This window comes from Abrus precatorius, unplaced genomic scaffold (assembly GCF_003935025.1).
Source record: "Abrus precatorius isolate BTA unplaced genomic scaffold, Abrus_2018 Scaffold5, whole genome shotgun sequence".
Lineage (NCBI taxonomy): Eukaryota > Viridiplantae > Streptophyta > Magnoliopsida > Fabales > Fabaceae > Abrus > Abrus precatorius.
Window position 1 is genome coordinate 1,742,627 of NW_020874395.1, and position 19,612 is coordinate 1,762,238.

Here is a 19,612-nt window from a genome sequence, read left to right on the forward strand (position 1 = left end):
GTAAATTGTTAGTTTTACACTAAAGCAACTCCATTGTCACTGGTCCTAGTATATATTTAACATAGTAGTGTGAATCAGAGGGATAAGAGAACATAGTATGTCACTGCCACTGGCAAAGCAATGAGCATTCCTAGCAAGACCCTGTGACCAAAACGAGAAGTGTCTAATCTTAGTCAGGTTATATGCAAAGTTAATCATAGAGAAATTCAAAGAAGTACTATTTACCCAGTGCTTAAAATGCCTGGATTGACATTATACTCTCTAGCAAAAACAAAGGGAACAATTCCTTGTGGTAGAGCTGCCTACAGATGCAAAATCATACAATATCAAATACCTTCCCGTGATATCAAAAGGGTTAAAAATTTCAGTATTTTAGAATAATAATACAGTTTTGTTAACCTTGACCACCTAGACAGAGTTTAAGTATTTAAAAATAATAAACTTTAATATTTTGAATATAAAATCTTTTTCCTTTTTCGACATAATAAATAATTCCTCTTCCAGAAAAAGTTAACCTCTTTTTTATGCTTAAACTCAACATTTAGGAATGAAGTGGACAAAATCGATAAAGGGGGAACTACTCAAATTAAAAGTATCAAGTATCAAAGAAGAAGGCACCATGCAAGTACTGAAATTAGTTCCTGAAAAGGAGTACAGAAAAAAGAAATGATTACCTGAACAATTGCCACTTTGAGCATTCTACCTCTTAATCCAATCACAATGGAGGCTACAGCCATTATGGCAGGTCCAACTAGAAATTTTAGTCCCATTGCCACCATTGTCATCCTTGGTCCACATGCTATGATGCTGGAGTTCGATGCCATAAATAGACCTGTTGAAATTTCATTCAAGAATTATTTAATCCAACTCTGGAAGTTGATTGTTATTTTCATTAGTTCTTAACATATTGATCCATTCTCTTACCTAAGCTGAACGTTGCCATACCAAGACCTCCACTGGACAATATTTCTATTGATTGCTTAACAACATCTGGCATATCTACTCCCCACCTGCAATAGGTTTACATAATTATCCTTATTTCTCACCTTATGTTATGGAATATATAATAATTTCTATCAATGACTTGAGTGAGATGTGACATAAGAGTTCGTTACTCTTCAGTGTGCTTACCTGAAGTGTATGCTTGCCCAAATAAGACCTATGAAAGTAGCATAGGTATTAGGATTTATGATTAATTTCTTCCCCACTTTTATAAGAATGATCAAGATCCTCATTTTCCTTTGTGTTCTAGGTTCTGTTCCTTCCTCTCCTTCTTTTGATTCTACTTCCTGAGAAGTCTCAGTATCTCCTTTAAGCAATAAGCAAGAACAAGAGAAAATATTAATGACACCACTTCCATTGCAATAATGTATGTACCACCATATAATATCAGTTTGTATCTAAATTTGTACCATATTCTAACATGAAGCACATACATTCTAATGACAGAGGGTATAGTTTAACTAATTTGATGCAATGGCAATAAGATAGTTTGTCAACTTTTGATAGCATTTCAGAGGAATAAGTATTCAAATAGAATCAAACTGAAGAAAGAAAGAAAGTAAGGAATAGAAAAGAGAGAGAAATTTAAAATATGATCTGGCCCCACTTTGATTACTTCAGTTGACTGAAAAAGAATAATTTATGGAAGTTAAATACATAATTTAAAAATGAAGAAAGGGTATTACATCAAACACCAAGTAAATCAAAATCAGTTTTGGATTAGGCTGTGTAAGGTAAGAGTAAAAATAGCAAGAAGAAAAATAAAGAATTTATATGAACTTATATTTTTTTCATGTGCCTTGTCTTTCTTCACTCTTCCATTTCCCACTCTACCGACACCCCCTAGGTGCGTGTTTGGATTCACCTTTAGATAGCCATAGATTCACGTTTACTTCAACGCTACTAGTTACTACTTCTGCGTTTAATCAAACGTCCACAGTTTTTTTAATGTGTTTCCAAACACACACTAAATCTCCTTCCTTAACATGTAAACAAGCAAAATCTAAATGCTAACCTGTGCCTTCAGATGGTGGTGCAGCAGGCATGGTCCTTGCAGGAATAGCAGCATCAAATTCATGAAGAAACAACAACAAATTGTACCATACCATGCTTTGTAGGAAAATAATCTGAGGGAGGAGAAGAGAAGCTTCATCCCTATACATAGCCTTCATGAGTGGAATTCCAAGGATCAAAGTATTGGGAAGTGTTGACAATGAGAGACCAGTTATGATCCACTTTAAACCTCCCCTGGCAGTGATCTTAATGATTGCTATGAAGACTAGAAATGCAAGCAATTTCTGAACAAAGTCAGCATATATGAGTTTGAGGCTCATTTTGTAAATGTTGTTGGAAGAAATCACTTGGAATGACAAAATTGGAACTGAGAAATTGGCAACAAATTTATTTATGCCTGAACATTGTTCAGGGGTGAAGAGTTTCCACCATTTAACAGAGATGTAAGCAAGAACCATAGTCACATATAATGGGACAGTGGCTGTCACTACATGATAGACATCGGCTAAGGAAATCATGGTGCCTAACTATTGAAAGATTTAGGACATCTACAGCTTATAATATGCTTTCCTACATGCTTTTTAGGCTACTTTGTTGAATTTTGAATTACTACAATAGAATAATCTATTTTGTAAGATGCTTCTTCATAGTGACCTATCAAGCTTTTCTCTATTCTCTCTATTATGGCCTCCTGCTTTTCTCAGCCAAAACAATGGAAAAAGAAGGACTTGTTTTGCCAATTTGATTGCCAATTTCAGCTTTTTCTTTATACCCTAATTTATGCTACCCTACACCTATAAAATTTGAGTACTCATTCTTGAGAGTGAGTCTTCTATACTTCAATTTCATCTATCAACATTTATTGTAACCGGATATTTTCAAGTCTAGTAATAAACAATTTTTAAAAAAAAATTAAAGCATTATTTTTCATGGTTGATTTTTTATTTTTTTTTACTTTAAAACTTTAAAGTTGAGTTTAAATACTAAAAGTAATAAAATTTTATTCGAAAACAATTATACTTTTATATTTCAATATAATATTTTTTAAAAATAAAACTACTATTTTTTATGTTTAAACTCGTCCCAAAGTTTGAGGTTGATAAAATTGTTTTATAATTGTCTTAAGATTTTGTTTTCTGATTCATATTTTAATATTTTATTTACATTTAAAAATACATGTACAATATACGAGATATTGTTAGGATATTTGAAATTGCTAAATTGGCTTTTTACAATGCGCAATAAACAAATTCCATATGCCCTGAAACTGATAACTGCATGTTTGTGATGCGCACAAGCCTTTGTTTATTTCCCTGAATAGTGAATCTAAACGATTTTTTGGGGGGATATCATGGTTTTATAACTATGCGATCAAAAAGGAATAATAATCAATGCATAAAAGTAAGGGCATTTATGTCTACACGAGCAACAAAAGATAGATTCTGATTTTGATCTTGACATGTCTTTAGGTTCATAGGTTCTTTGGCAAAGGAGACACATATAAGATTTTGCAATTTCATGCTGACCCAAAATTCATAAATCCTAGATGATTATGAAAGATTAATTTTTGCTTTATTTTTTACCAATGGCAAGGATAAAAGTAAATTCAAGTGCCCAATTTTCCACATAGAGAAACTTTTCAATGCAGAGAAGAATAAAGAAGTGAATTGCAAGTGAAGTAATGAAGGAGATGGTTAAGAACAATGTGAAGAATAATTTCCTAATTTTGATGAAAAGTGTAAGAATATGTGTTCCAGCAGGGAATTTGCTTTCCACAGTGAGATGTTTTTTCCTCCAAAAAAGAGTCATCACCTCTTTCTTTAGTTATCTTTGTATCAGAATGCAAAACTCAAATCCATCTTATGATCTTAGTAATATGTTAAGCATCATTTTTCAAAGTTATCCAGTTATTGTAATCCTGCTATTTTAGTTAAAATTCTCTCTTAACAAAACCAATCCAATAAGCCTATCTTTATACTGGTCTAATTTGGATAAATTTTATATATATATATATATATATAATAAATAAAATTTCTACTATACCCATAAACTAAAAAAAATATTATATATATTTTTTTTAAATTGATGGTTGTAATTCTTTTAATATCTTAAAAATTAAAATATATTTATATCTTTTTAAAATTAAATACTAACTCTCACCATCTATCATACATGTTTAATATAAAATTTCCTGTGATAATTATTTTGCAGAGCACATATAAAAAAATTATTAAATAATAAAAGAACATAATTTGTTTTTAATTTATAAAATAAAATTATTTCCTTTATAAAGATTTTGTTGAAAGTTTATCTAAATCGAGTCATGACTATACTAAAATGTTATATAATTTTAACGATTATTTTTTTTTCCATTTGTGTATCAGTCGGAGGATTCTTCAATGTTGCAGCATTTAATCAAAGGGCATACATCAAAGAAAAGAAAATGCTCCTATGTTCATAGATCGCACGATCACAACTTAACTATTAATCCACAATTGAAGGCTTTAATGTTTTCAATGAAGTTTTATATTAATAATAAATTATTTAATTAACAGCTTTAGAGTTTTAAATTACAAAAGAAATCTCAAAACAAAGAATAAAGTGATTAAAGATACTTGGAGTTGGACGCATTGTTTAAATTCAGTACAATTATACTCATTTTTCTAATCATAGTATATTTTAAATGATTTACACAATACATTTATGCTTTAAATAGCTAACATCTGTTTGAGAAATTTATTCACCCATTTATTATAAACATAAGTTTTCATTGTGAGAGTGTTTCTAAGAATTATTCTTACATATGACTTCTCTTGCATAAAATATTTAATTTCATATTTTAATTTGTATTTTTTATTTTACATGCCACTACTTAAATTTAATGCTAAATTTATTTAAATTTAAAATTTAAAATATTAATACAGTATATAAAATTAAATCTATTTTTCAATAAACAAAACTTTAAAATTATTATAATCTTAACAATTTTAACTTGAAATGACTTTTAAATCTTCAATATATGTTGATGTATCATATACATAAAATAATATATATTTTCATTATTTATCTATATTTATTAATCATAGAATATTTATGATTAATAAAAAAAATTCATATTTTATTTATATTTTAAAAGTTTAAAAATATTCCGTACAAAGCAAAAATAAAATTGTTAATTAAATAGTATTTATATGGATATCTATAGCTTTGGAGGAAGAAGCATGGAATATGAAAAGTTGCCAGTTTTCAGGTATCTTGACCTCTAATCTGTTTTATGCTGTCTGGATAAGAAAAGGTCGTTTTTACAAACTCCTTTGGTGTCTAGCATTAATTTTTCTTTCCACTAAAATTAGTTTATTTCAACTGTGAAGATTAAAGATAAATATTCAAATATTTTAAGTGATTACATAATTTTTAATTTTAATTATTTATACATAATTACATATTTATATTTATAATTCTTATATAATATGACAATTTTTTTCATTACATGTGTGCATGGTTGATCTATTTTTTTCAAAAAAAATATTTTAACATGTTATACTTAAGTGTATTTAAAAAAAAATTAAAATTATAAGTTATGAACATATTCCTTCTTTAAAATAAATAAATAAATATTATATAAAATTTGTTAGCCTCAACTTTTAAGGCGGAAGATAAATGGTTAATAATAGTAAATTTTTTTAAAAAAATATATTTATTATTTTTTATAACTTTAATATAATAATTATATATTTTTTTTATAAATTTTTTTTTATTTGTGGATACTTAAATTCAACTGTTACAATTGAAGTTAATAAAATTCATATTATATTAGTAATGTTGTATAATAATATATATGGGTAGATTAATATGAAAACATGATTTTCTCTTAAATCTCTTCTCCTTCATCTTTTTCTTCTTTTTAGCCTCTTCTACTATTATCACTTAACATTTCTGTTCTTTTTCTCTCAACTTTTCACTTTTGTCTTACTTCTTTTTTATTTTCTCTCTCAACAAAAGTTTTTGCATGAATTAAAGTGGATTTGAATCCAATATATATAGTTAATATCTGTTAACAAACTATACTCATTTTAAGAAAATTATAGTTATAATTTATAAAAAAAATTAATAAAATAAGCAGGTGCATATATATGTTTTTACATAAACTATAAGTTTTTTTTTTAAGTAATTTTGTTTGAATGGGATATGATTATTATGAATGGCAAAACCTTTCCTTTAAGCAGTTAACACAGTTACATTTACTTAGAATTTGAACGCGAGAGTACAATACTTGCCAACTAATTTATATGCTCGAAACCATGGATTAGGAGGTGCTGTATAAGAAGCTTTTGACTTATAATAGTATTTTCTAACCAAATTATTTACTTATAACCTTGTACATTCTTTAAAGCCCTTTGCCTATTTTGTAGGCATGCCTTTTATTTTTTCTTCTCTTTCTTCTTTTGAGATATATTTTTAACTTTTTAGAGTCATCAGTTTCTTTTTATAGCCCATATGTATATTATAGGGGTCTTTTTTTAAGGAGAAAAAAATAGGCATAATTTCCTTTAATTTTAACTAAAATGGGAATAATTTATTTATTAATTATAACAATCTACCACTTTTTTTTTTCAAATAATCCATTTTGTTAGTAAATTGGTAAAATTAATTTTTACACGCTGAATTGACATCTCATTCTTGATAGTCAACTTATCTATCTGAAACTTAGGCAAACTTATGTTTCCAATTAACTAAGCTTATTTGTTTAAAAGAAGCATTACAAACATTTATTTATAGGATTTGTTTAAGATGAACAATCTCATCTTAAATTAATTAATGAAATTTTATAAATAAAATAAAACACAAACGAATACAAATTTTAATATTTGTATCTTAATTTTATCAATACATCTAAATAAAATTATTCATCTCATAAAATAATTTAAACAAATCCTTCTTAACCTAAAGAATTAATTAAATTACTTGACGGAAACACGTTCATACACCAAAACAATTGCACAGGTCATCATCATATGCTGTTGGTTGGGCCAATTTGAGGTCCTCCCTAGTCTAGTCTAGATGCTAAATGCCTTGCCCAATTATGTATCTTGGCATAATGGACCCTCACATTCTTATAGGGCTTCCCTACTTTACATTTTAGAATATGTCTAGAGTGGGAGTGGGGAAAATAAAACCATAAGCAGTGTTATGTGTTAGACCATTCAAAGAAACAGGTTATCTTAGACCCAAAAAAGAAAGAAAAAAAATAGTTAGTTTAAGTAATCTATAATTGGTTTGCTTTAACTAAAGTCTGATTTGAAGCTACAAGGACCATGTTTATAAAAGTTTTGTGGAGTCACCTTTTTAAGAAGTTTTGGAGCTAGTTGAGGTATATATTTCTAATCTTGAAAAAAAAAATCATATATATTTTCTAATTTTTTAATCAAAACTGCATATCTCAATTTTGAAAAACATTTGCTTATTTTGAAAAATAAGCTAGTTGAGGTAAATATTTCATTCATTTGCTTTCTAATGTGAAATCAAAACATGCTATTTAATTGTTTATTGTTTATAGAAATAATTAATATTACTGTTTTATGTTGGTGCTTATCTATTTTAAGTGATTCTTTGAATTTATTTTAATGATACATATATGAAAAACAAATTACTTTGAAAAGTTTTCAAGTTATATACTTTCGTAAACATATATAATAAAGAACATCTCGTAAAAAAAAACAAAAAGAAAAAACTAGCACACTCAACTATTGAAATTATAAAGGTAAATGTATAAGCTAAGGTCCTTGACAACAACCTTCACACCTGAGACTTCACTTTTTGCTCATTATCTAACCTTAAAGAAGGGATAGTAAATGATCAAAACCTTAACTTTTGTTATAGGGAGTAGGCATTCACAACTGACATATTTTAAGCTATTCTTTACTAAGTCAAATATCCTTACTTTTATTGAGTATGATAGAGGTTGCTTGGAAGTTGGAACTCTAACTTGGAATCACTTTCTACTGCTTCCTTCGTGATAATGACTGGGAAAAGAATTGCTACACTAGTATAAAATAATAATAATAAGTGTTTAATTTGATATACTATTAATATAAAAAAATTAATTATAAAATATTTTAAATATAAATTTAAAATAATTATAATAAAATTAATATTTTTAATTATATAATATAAAAATATTATTATTTTTAGTAATATTTGCATTGTATAAAAACGAGCACTTGAAATCTTATTTCGAATCTTTGTGAATTATATATTCGAGTACTGATTCCTTTTACAGTATGATTAAGCCTTTGAGGGTGTGACTAATCCTACTACAGTCGATTTGTTTTGTCGGTACAAGTATCTATGCTAACCTTGTACATTAATATTAATTATGAGAAAAATTAGCATGATCATTTGAATATATTTTGATTTTATTAAAAATAAATAATCACAAAAAATGTATTAAAAATATATTTAAAAGACATACTATTAGCATTTCTCTTTTTACTATATAAGGAATAGCTGAATACAAATTATCTAAAATAAATTATATATAATACGAAACATAAATTATTTGCATAGGTTACACAGCCGAACCTAAGGAGTCATCTGGTTTAGATTTCAGTACTTAAAACTAAGTTACTTCTTTTACAATAATTTTTAGGAAAATACATAGAGCCATATCAAAAAGTATAACTGAAAATGAATTAAAACAAATAAAGAAGCGGATAAATTGTGATTTTTCTCATTTTTATTTCTTCAAAGTTGAAATCCAAGAACAAAATCACTTTCTTGCTCTCTTACAAGGCCACAACATCCTCCAATTGATAAAGAAGAACCAATGCATTAAATATCCTAGAGGGTTATCATATATCTTGTGGAGGGTGTGTGTGTGTTTTTGAAAGAAATTACAAAGATAGAATAATAAAAACACATAACTAATATATCTAACAAGGCCTGCCAACAACACAACTGAGGGCACCAGCATGTCTTGTTAGCCTGCTGACATGAGCACCATCTCTTGGTTTCATGATGAGACCTTTGTTGTATGAAATCTTAATGGGTGCTCCTGAAGTAGTGAACTTGGCACCATTCATGAACAAGTCCATTTCTGATTGCCACTGCCAATTCTTCCACACTTCTGGTGATGCATAGTCTCTATGTGTGATCTCTTTGGCAGCATCATTGTTAGGAGCAATGAAGCGATTGCCTTGGCTCAGAATGGTAGGTCCTGAGCTACCACCAATTGCATACATCATCCAGTGAGTGTAATCATTGTTCAAAACATGCACAAAACCAAATCTGCATCTAGGCATCCTCTGAATCAATCCCTGGCCAAAGTGGTTGAATGCCACTGTTATCTGCATGATCTTATCTTCACTGTGTTGATCATTAGCTCCAAAAAGCATCACCTGCAATATAATATATTTCCATTCATTAGCTCATCAAACATTAACCATTGCATGCATGTATGCCAATTTAATAGTTAACATGCAAGCTACTGTTACATATTACTGATATTAGTTAACTATTAGTAAATATGTAAACATCAATTTCATGCCTGGAATTGGCACCACAATTCTATTTAGTATTTAATTGATGTCTAACAAAAATAAATTTAATCCTTAACTTTGATAATTGTAGTTTAATTTAATCTTTAAAATTAACATTACCAATCAATTAACTTGCAATATTTGATAATTATTGTTGTAAAAGGTGAATTTAGTACTTGACATGCACCTAACTATTATTATTATTATTATTATAACAACATGCAATATAACTACTTACATCGTTATGTTTGGTCATATGGCAATTTGAGATGGTGATGGCAGTGGAACCCTGGATAACATCGATAAGACCATCAGCACAGTTAGAGAGGGAAACATGATCGATCCAAAGGTTGGAAGCCGTAAAAATGGAGATGGCATCACCATCACTTCTAGTTCTTAGACCAATATGGTTATAAGAGTCCTTAATCATGCCACCTTCTTTAGATAAGATGTTCTTAATGCGAATACCATGGATGATGACATTACTAACAAATTGCAAAGTGATGCCAGCGCCATCTCTAATTTGAACATTGGCCCCACGACCATCAATGGTCTTGTCCGAGGAAACCATCAATTCTTGCTTCAACGTAATGACCATGCTACGTTGGAATATGATCCACACTGGGCCCTTTAGGACAACACCATAACGGAGAGTCCCAGGTCGTGGGTTCTCCATGTCATCATCGGATTCATCAGTGACAACGTAGATGGGCCCACCAAGCCCACCAGTGGCCCTTCTTCCGAACCCTTTGCCGCATTCAGCTAACTTAAAACGATTACTGGCCCAATCTTTGTCGCACCTCCAGCAAGTGTCAATGGGGTTGGTGGCCTCACATACTTTGTTATTTTTAGGTTTCTGCCTTAGTTCCCTCCTAAGTGTGCTGTTTGCTGCCTCCAATTTCTCCAATTTCTCCATTGCCCTACATTACATCAAATTGTTCTAGAAATGTAATTTAAACCATTCATCTCTAGTTACTCGTATATAGTTGAGATTTTGATATTATTAGTTCTTGAGAAGTGTGCCATAAATGTTAACTTTTCATTTGATTTAGTTAGTGCTCAATTGTGATTGAAATCTTTCTTCTTGGATTAGATTATCTTGTACACATAATACCTCATAATTAAAATTTCACTAGAAGTGTTTTGAAAAAAAAATGATTTGTAAAATGCATTAAAAATAAATTTTTCACACCCACACACCCTCAAAGGAAAGAGAGAGATTGGTAGAGAAGGTAAAAAAAAAAGTGATAAAGGTGATGAACAAAAAGAGAGAGAGAAAAAATAAAGAGGTATAAAGTTGAGTGTAAATTTTAAGATCTAAAAAGTATAATTGTTCTATAACTAGGTGAATCACATCACACTCGTTGAAGAGCTAAATTTAAATTTTAATAAATTATCTAATAAAATTATATTTTTTTTACTAATTGAATAGCATGTTAATACAAAAAAAGAATAGATATGATAATACGTACAAATGAACATGAAAATTAAGTTCTTGAGTAACAGCTTCAGGGTCTGGGACGTAGGACTCAAGAGCACGTTGTCGGGCTTCCTCGGATTGAACTTTGAGATAATCATCAAACTCACCAATGCCAGCCTCAAGGCATGGAATGGTAATGGCTAAAGTAACCAAGAAGATGAAAGCAACCTTGGTTGCACTTTTCACCATTATTTTTTCCATGTCTAAGACTTGGTTTTTATTCTTTTTTTCTTTTTTTGCTATGAGCCGGGCTGGTTATGCCCTTTTATATCTTTCTTTTAAATGGGAATCTTGCCCAAGGTCTTGGGATTTTTTAAGTTAAGCACTTGAAGTTAGAATAACAAGACCTTGGCAATCCTCTACCAATCAAAAAAAAGTTATTTTGGCTCGTATCATAGTGCTTGGGGTGAGTTCCTCAATAAAATAGAATAGACATGCTTAAATAATGATGGTTGCCCTTGAAAGGTTAAAGGGTATGTGTCTAAATTTAGTAACAGAAAAAATAGCCACACGTTCTGTTTCCAAAGTAACAATATCACGCAAACTTAGTTAAGAAACGTTCTAACAGATTTAGACTAGCAGGAAATAACGGTGTTTTCACTTGACTAAGTATAACCAATAAATTTTATAATTAGTTTCTTTGATTTATTATTGTCCAAGTATTGCAATTTCCAAATTTACTAAGTTTGGCTATACGTTATTGGGTTGACTTTTTCGACAGTCAACATTATATATTTGCTTTTGTGCCGGAGGGTTGCACAACGCACTCCTTTAGACCGAGGTTGGATCATATATTTTTATACACTTGGCAGCCTTGTTTTAATTCTTTGGTCTCAAGACTGATATATAATATATCTTTTTAATTTCATATAAAGATAAAATTATTCAAATTATAATGTGTTGGTAGTACTAATAATTAAGTCTCTCTCACAAGTGTTACACTTTCTGCTGAATATAAACAAAGTCATCTTATATATAGAGAGACACAGGATTCACTTTCATATTATATATACAGAGATGTTAAACTTGTTTATCGTCTATTAGAACTGGGCAAAAAGGACTTGGGAAGAGAAATTGGGACATTTTAATCAGCATAGGTTGCAACTTTAATAAACAAGTGATTTTTAATACTAATTTTGTAAACTCATGACTATGGTCTATAATTAACTAACTTCTGATTATTTTAATAGAATCGAACATTAGAGATATGACTCACCCAAGTCATTTAAGCTTCCATACACAACTGGGAGTTTTTTTTTTTTTTTTAATTATATTTTATAGGAAGCAGAGAAAACACGATTACTATATTTCTAATCCTCAACTTCTTTTTAGGATCTATATAATATATGTTTAGATTCAGGTTTATTTTTTTTTTTTATAGGAAGTAGAGAAAACACGATTATTGTATCCACGTTTATTCATATACCACCGAGAATAATTAAAAAAAATTAATGCAGGTATAATCTTTTTATGGAACTGAAGGGACTGTTATACGCGTATCCAGAGACTCGGACAAAATCCAAAAGTAACTCAGAAACATGGAACTGAAGGGAATACTCGAACAAAACTTGCTATTATGCCAATGATTTCCTTCTAGCGGCTGCTGCTGCTGCTGCTCGTGTAGGCTGGGTTGCCTGTGGATCAAATTCCTGAACTTGGAAAAATGTTTTAAGCAAAACTATATTAATTTCAAGATTACGAAATTGATTTTCTTTTCTTTTTCCTCTTAGTGATATAGGGTTTATTCTATTAATGCCTATCGAATATCCATTATGAGCGAGCCAGCCAATAGGAAATGCGTGGATGATTAAGTGAAACAAATCGTCCCTCACAACCACAAGATCCAGGAAATATATCCACAGGCTTGGCTTATAACCACCATTGTTAAAAAATAAAATAAAAAAAGAATAAGACTCAACACCTGAATAGGAAGTGAGACTTGCTTTAACTTAATATGCCCTGCTACAAGAATTTACAATAAATAGGGTTTTTGTTTTTTAAAATCAACAGTCTAAAAAGTTGGCAATGCGGCGGTATTGAAGCAATTAGTTAAGTATTACTTTGAAGCAGATATAAGAGTCCCCGCAGAACACACGGGTTACACACGAAATAGAAAACTGGACTCGTCACAAACACGTAAAAAACAAGGTTTCTTTATTTTTATTTGTTTGGTCCTAAAATACTAAAATTACATTTACAAGTCTGCTGGATGGTCGGCGTCAGACATTTAATAAACGTCACAGAACTAAAATTCTCCGTAAGTAATCAACTTCTGCTTTAGCTATCATTTAAACAGCTGCAAACCCGACATGAACAAAAAGCAATGAAGTAGACTTGAGTTAATATTTAAAATTCTATTTTAGCAGATTGGGTTACAAACACATCCCTAATTTAAATTAGGCACTGCTACCTAGTCAACACAGCAGGCTCATCCCTCCCCCACTTTCCCTAAAGCAAGTAAACAAAATGTTTGAAACCCAGGGCACAAAACTCTTGAGCACGTTCCAGTGACTTCACAAGTGATCAGGCCATCCCAAAGAGCATAAAATTGCGTCAATTCACCATTTGAGAGGATGCCATCATCAGTAAGAAATATCACAAAAGCATGACTTACATTTGCTGCATATCATGACAATAACTATAAAACTGCATTCAAACGAAACTGACAGGATAGCTTTTGGTATTAAGACAGCATTAGGCACTGTCAGATTCGTTTCCTGAATCAATATTCATTGGTTGGGGATTCTTGTAGCCACTAATCTCATCCTTGTAACGTTTTTTATCTGCCCGTGCTTTTGCCTCATATGGTTCCTTCTCTTCCGCTGTGCATTCATAAGCAAAGAAATATACAAATTGGTCACAACACATAATAAGCACAGGTGACACAGGTCATGAATTACACCTGGTGGAATTGCATGAAATGAAACAATTGACAACCAGTCATACCTGACATCTTTTTCCATTTCTCTCCAAGCACTCTTCCCACATCCGTAAATGAAATTCCAGGATTAGTTTTCTTTAGATTCTGTCATTAAAAGAGAAAAGAAAACTTATACCAGACATTAAGTAAATAGAACTCAACTTATATATATATATAAACCCCTCTTTGACTAATCAGCCATTTCAGGCATAAATTGTAATTCCTTACAGCCAAGATAGCTATAAACAATTTTGCTAAAGGGCATATTTCGCTACAATGAGTTCAGAGCATGAGTCCAGACTCTTTCTGAAGCTCGCTCACATTAATGACAGGTTTGCTTGATGATCTCCCATTACCTATTAGCTGGTCTTGTAAATATTTTTCTTGTTTACAAGCCCAACCTAAGAAACTTGATGTTCTCCCCCAAAATATCAAGAGCAAAATTAAGTATACAAACTTAAACTGACATTGTAAACCCAAACATTGGAAATGATAAAACTCCCACTCACAACTCACCCCAAATCCAAAACCATACAGCAAATATGTGTATGAAATATAACACACCTCTCTTTCCATTTTCGAAAAGAACATGAAACCAGACATTGCCCTCTTGGGTGCATTTGGGTCCTTTTTCTTTTTCTGTTTTTTCTTCTTTCCATCTTCATCAGCATCCTTTGATTTCTTCTTAGAAGTAGATGCCTTAGAAGACAAATCCTTCTTTGATTCCTTTTTGGCAGGCTTCTGAAAATAGGTCATTGTTAAGGTGTCAGAAAGACCGCTGATTTAAGGAGTAAAGGTGAAGTATCACAAAAATAACAAAGGTAAACGAAAATCACTTGCCTCTTTCTCATCACCGCTATCGCTAGCATCAGAATCATCTGCCCCAGAATCATCAGTAGGAGAACCTTCATCATCCTTATCAGCAACAAAATCTTCATCCTGTAGACATTTCACTGTTTAGGTATATAGAGACAAACCAAGACAAGAAAAATCCCCAAAATGAAAAGGGCCAAGTGGAGCAACTTGCAGTGCACTCATACTGAATAGACATGTACACAAGTACAGAACAAATGCCCACAAGCACAATAAAAGCAAAACAGCATACTTTAACAGGAGAATGGTCAATTGCATGGTTATGAAAATGAAAGCTCAAGAACAGCAAAAACGTGAAATGTGAGCTCCAAGTTCACTTGAGTTTTTTCACGCCCAAGTATTTTCAGATGTTGATCAATACAAATAAATGTTGCCTCCATGATTTCTAAGGTTAGAAAACAAACTTACTAAATGCTACTGTCTACTCATGAACTAAATATAAGATAAAAGTTATATAGAATGCAGATTAGGGCACCTCCTCATCACTTTCATCTCCACCAGCTTCATTTTTTATACGCTCAAGATGTGGATCAACAGCATCATCATCATCATTCTCAAGAACCTTGGCCATACCAACAGTGGGTTGGGCATCTCCTAGGTTCATAATTTTCAAGCCCTTTGAACTGCAAGTGCAAGCCAAAAACAAATTGTTTATACAATAAACAATTAATTGAAGTAAAATTTGGCAATGAGCTAACATTTACCTGATAAATTCATACAAATTGTGGTACTCATTTCTCTGAATATTACGGAAGAGATGCTCTTGTTCAGATTTTAGTCTGATAAGAAGGTCAAAATAATGCATATTGGAACCACCAGCAGCATGCCGCTCAAATTCCACGTAATCAATCTAATAGGAAAGGATAGAATAATCAAAACTTCAAGCCTTTAATATCATATGCATGTCAACCAGAAATTGATATCCGGTCATTTGCAAGCACATTCAGATTCCTACCTCTTCGTGAAGAATGAGAGTGGGAGGTTTAGGTAAAAAGAAGAAGCTCTTCTCAAGGGGATACAGAATTCCATCTTCAGCTTTCAAAGATGATTTCACTGCGTAACCATCTTGACAACTCCTAAACTTTCCAGGCTTAGTAACTTTGGCACCAGATAAGCCACGTAAAATTGTGGTGAAAACTTCATGAATGAGGCCCTGATAATTGATTGGAAAGTGAAACACATCAGCCACACTGTAACGTGATGTGCATGACCAACAGTTACCAAATTCATGCACAACGTTAATAACTAAACTATACAAGATGCTCATTTTCATTTTCCTAGGCAGTTCTTGAGGAGCAGTATATTGGGGATTATTATCAATTATTAATATTTTAAGCAATACCTTATAAGACAGGTCCAACTTGTCCTTGTACTTTGTGTTATAAAGATCTTCATTTATGGCCAATTCGCTTTGAACGACATAATCAGTTTCAAACTATACCAAAGCATAGCAGAATAAAAATGTATTAGGTTCAGAAGCAATTAAAATATGCATCACAAATTGGTAAATCATGAACCATTGTGTAATTACCTGCATAACAATATGAGGATACAAAGTTTGTCCTTTCCGGATAGGTGGATCAAGACTAATAATGACGAAGGTATGTGGTTGATTAGACTACGAATACATAAACCCATTTGACATGAGAAATTGTAAGTATAGTTAATAAGTCAAAAGACAAGCATCAATTGTAAAACATGGTTGGCTGACTGCACTGAATTTTTACTCGTATATCACTTAATATAAAAACAAATATCAGCCAAATGAAAGTGAGGGATCAGGAAATGAACCTTTGGAAGTAAAAATAGGCGAACCACACTGCTATACTGGATTTTGAAATCATTAGCCTGTCCCTGAAGCCGCAAGAATGACATGTGTAACTCAACACTGTATCGTCCCCTGCATAAAAGTAAAAATTTCTATTAGTAGAGATTAATGCTTAAAATATGTCTATAAAGAACTTATACAAGACAGTGACAATAAGCCAAAAATGCTTCAATGATATGTATCTCTGCATTTAAATACATTACCTTGGTGTAAGGATTGCAATACCCTCAAATGTGACGACGGCATCTTCACCTCCAGCACCAACATCAGCCATAGACATAATTTTGTCACGGAAAACCTGAGTCGAAAGAGGGTGTATAAATGTCAGTTAACCTAGAGGTTAATGTAACACAGGTTCTTTTATAGTTGTGAACAAACTCACCTGAGCAGGAGGGCGATTTTCATCACCAACAAACTGGGTGTTGGAATTTGGTATATGGAAACTTATCTCCATCAGTGAATCTTTCTGAGATCATACCATAAACAATATTAGACCACAACAAAATGAACATGCATATTGGACCTATTAACTGCAGTCTGCCTACTGTTCAAGCCCAAGCTTGGATAAGAACAATTTTCTTGCAACTAGCTGCTAGTTTTGCTAAACACTATGAATTTGTTAAAACTTACAAGACTATAAAAGCGTACAAATCATGTAAATATAGGTAGCAATACCTCATTAGCTCCAGTTGTGTCATCCACATGAAACTCCAAGATCACATCATTTTTCCCTTGAAGCTGTGTTTGAGAGACATCTGCTAAAGACACCTCAAAAGCTTGCTTTGAACCAACCATGAAAGCCAGCATATTTCCTGAAATGGAAATAGAAACATAAGAAACTAAACTAGTAGCATAACTATAAAAGTAGTCAAGTCAATTCTATCAAACAAGCTTTCAGAGTCTACCATAAAGAGGAAGGATGCATTTGATTGCATTAGAAGAAAACATGCATGAGATGAATTTCTTCCACAAACAGGAAAACCACATTTATATCTTAACTTCTTTCACTTAAAATTTAACTTGATGTGATTACCAGAGAAGAGGTAGTGATGCTTACGTGCATCTGAGACATAAAGAGTACAAGCAGGGTGGGGGGGAGCAGCAGCACATAAATTCATGGCCTTTCTAAACCATCCTAAGCTATATAAGAAAAGATAATGCTCTCCAAGAACAAACTGGAAGATAAATACTCAATTTCTTCGACGACAAAAAAAAAGGAGAGTCCACCCCTTGCTGAAAATACTACATACAATGTCCTCATGAGTGCTGCTATGTTAAACAGAACACAATGCAATGCCAAATTAACTATTTTTCCAGAGACACGTAAACTTATTGAATTTATAACAAGGATGACAAAAAGAGATGTCTAAGATATAGATGATACATTATGTGGAGAAAACCAATTAAACATGAATCAGTTCATGTCAAGATCACTAACCATTTAAATCAACCTCTCCCCAATTACGCCCACTGACAGAAAGCTGTTTCTCCTCCACCGTTATTCCACAGGTGTTTTGCAAAAAATTGGTCAAACTTGCAACATCCTGCAAAATGTGTTTGTAACAACATAAGAACAGTCATTCCATAGCAATTCAAATCCAAGACCCCAATAATGTGGTCTGTCAAAGTGTTAATGAGCAAAAATGAGAAACCAAACCAAAAGTTTGCATTCCTTTTCCACATTAAACCTATATAAATACACATTCAAGAAGGGAAGGGAGTAACCTGGTCACGGAATCCAGTAAACTTGTAGTACAACCCATCTTTGATCTGAACGCCAAGTTGATTAGTTCTCGGAACCTTCATCCATGTCACCCCCATTATGTCAGCTTTATCAACTTCAATTAATTTACCACCACCCTGTCTCTTCCATACAATTCCTCCAGAATATATTTTTATCTGCCCGGGATTCTGCAAGACCAACAATACAAAAAGAAGTGTCATACTTAAGAACAACTAATCTCAGTCTCCTATTCATAAATTCACTAGAAAACATTTCAATTTCCTAAAACCACCTACACATGATTCGGCAGAAAACGATTTTTTAGTTTGTCTATTTTCTACATCTACTAAATAAAGCACTCCTGATAGTTTTTAAGAGGGAAACAAAACCATCAATGCCAAAATTTCCAGCAGTGGTCACAAAATACAACAGATAAAAAATTACAACATATTTACAAAATAAATATCCACAGAAAATTAACAGTAACAATAATTAGGGATTAAAGCTGGAGAAAATAATACACAGAACAAAAAACCCTAAGATTCGCTCACTAAGGACCAGCTAGCGAAACCCTCGGTGACACACGCAAAACAAAGTAAATAGACTAGGCACCAAAAGCATAGCTGAATTAGGGTTTGAAGAAGAAGAACAAGACGAAGGTTTGAGCGAAACGAAATATTATAGAGAGAGAGAGAGAAACTAGAGAGAGAAAACTTACAGTGCCTCCGCGGCCTCCGAGGGTGATATTGTTGAAGAGGTGGCCGTCCGTCATGGCTCACTAACAATGAGAACGTAGAGAGAAGAAGAAATAGTAGAAGGATTGGTACATAGACAAACAACACAACACAACACTACTTCTACTCTCTGAAACCAAATGTTATGGCGCCACTCAACCCACACTATATATACGCCCCTCCAGCTGCACGTTTTGCTCCTTGCCGTTCGATATGTCATTCCTTAAACGGTTCAGATTTCCTTCATTCTACCGATAAACGACGTCGTCCAACAAATAGCTAGCCATCTCCCCTCGACCCAGTTACCTTCCAGTCTTCCACCTCTTATAAAATTCAGTTTTAATCGATTGCAGTTTAACTATTTAAATATATATTTTTTATTTTATTAAAATTACATAAACATAGTAAGTACTTTTTTTTTGAAACTTCACTTAAAACCTTTATTAACTTAATATTTAATGCATATGTTTATACTAGATAGTAAAATAAAGTAAAATATA

General features: G+C 31.8%; 3 protein-coding genes across 5 annotated transcripts; all 3 read right to left on the reverse strand.

Moving 5' to 3' along the window:
* On the reverse strand, positions 1-2,763 carry LOC113867338 (probable auxin efflux carrier component 8). 3 transcript variants are annotated; one of them, XM_027502600.1, is made up of 6 exons: positions 2,018-2,763; positions 1,132-1,306; positions 925-1,010; positions 675-832; positions 226-302; positions 1-141 (listed from the first exon to the last, which is right to left on the reverse strand). In XM_027502600.1, the coding sequence occupies exons 1-6, from the start codon at positions 2,532-2,534 to the stop codon at positions 75-77; spliced, it is 1,080 nt and encodes a 359-aa protein (XP_027358401.1). In that variant the 5' UTR covers positions 2,535-2,763; the 3' UTR covers positions 1-74. The 3 variants fall into 3 exon arrangements, with proteins under 3 accessions (XP_027358401.1, XP_027358402.1, XP_027358400.1); XM_027502601.1 differs by having other exon boundaries at positions 946-1,010; positions 1,132-1,309; XM_027502599.1 differs by having other exon boundaries at positions 1,132-1,309.
* A 6,185-nt stretch (positions 2,764-8,948) lies between these two features.
* Positions 8,949-11,235, reverse strand: LOC113867742 (pectate lyase-like). Its single transcript, XM_027503193.1, has 3 exons — positions 11,023-11,235; positions 9,793-10,446; positions 8,949-9,413 (listed from the first exon to the last, which is right to left on the reverse strand). The coding sequence occupies exons 1-3, from the start codon at positions 11,233-11,235 to the stop codon at positions 8,949-8,951; spliced, it is 1,332 nt and encodes a 443-aa protein (XP_027358994.1).
* Positions 11,236-13,164: 1,929 nt separating this feature from the next.
* On the reverse strand, positions 13,165-19,256 carry LOC113867012 (FACT complex subunit SSRP1). The gene is made up of 16 exons (XM_027501915.1): positions 19,097-19,256; positions 18,381-18,566; positions 18,094-18,199; positions 17,331-17,467; positions 17,038-17,121; positions 16,859-16,953; positions 16,619-16,727; positions 16,359-16,445; positions 16,170-16,262; positions 15,783-15,980; positions 15,532-15,677; positions 15,303-15,450; positions 14,795-14,893; positions 14,519-14,695; positions 13,981-14,059; positions 13,165-13,856 (listed from the first exon to the last, which is right to left on the reverse strand). Exons 1-16 carry the CDS (start codon positions 19,148-19,150, stop codon positions 13,729-13,731), a joined length of 1,926 nt encoding a protein of 641 aa, XP_027357716.1. The 5' UTR covers positions 19,151-19,256; the 3' UTR covers positions 13,165-13,728.
* Positions 19,257-19,612: the final 356 nt, after the last annotated feature.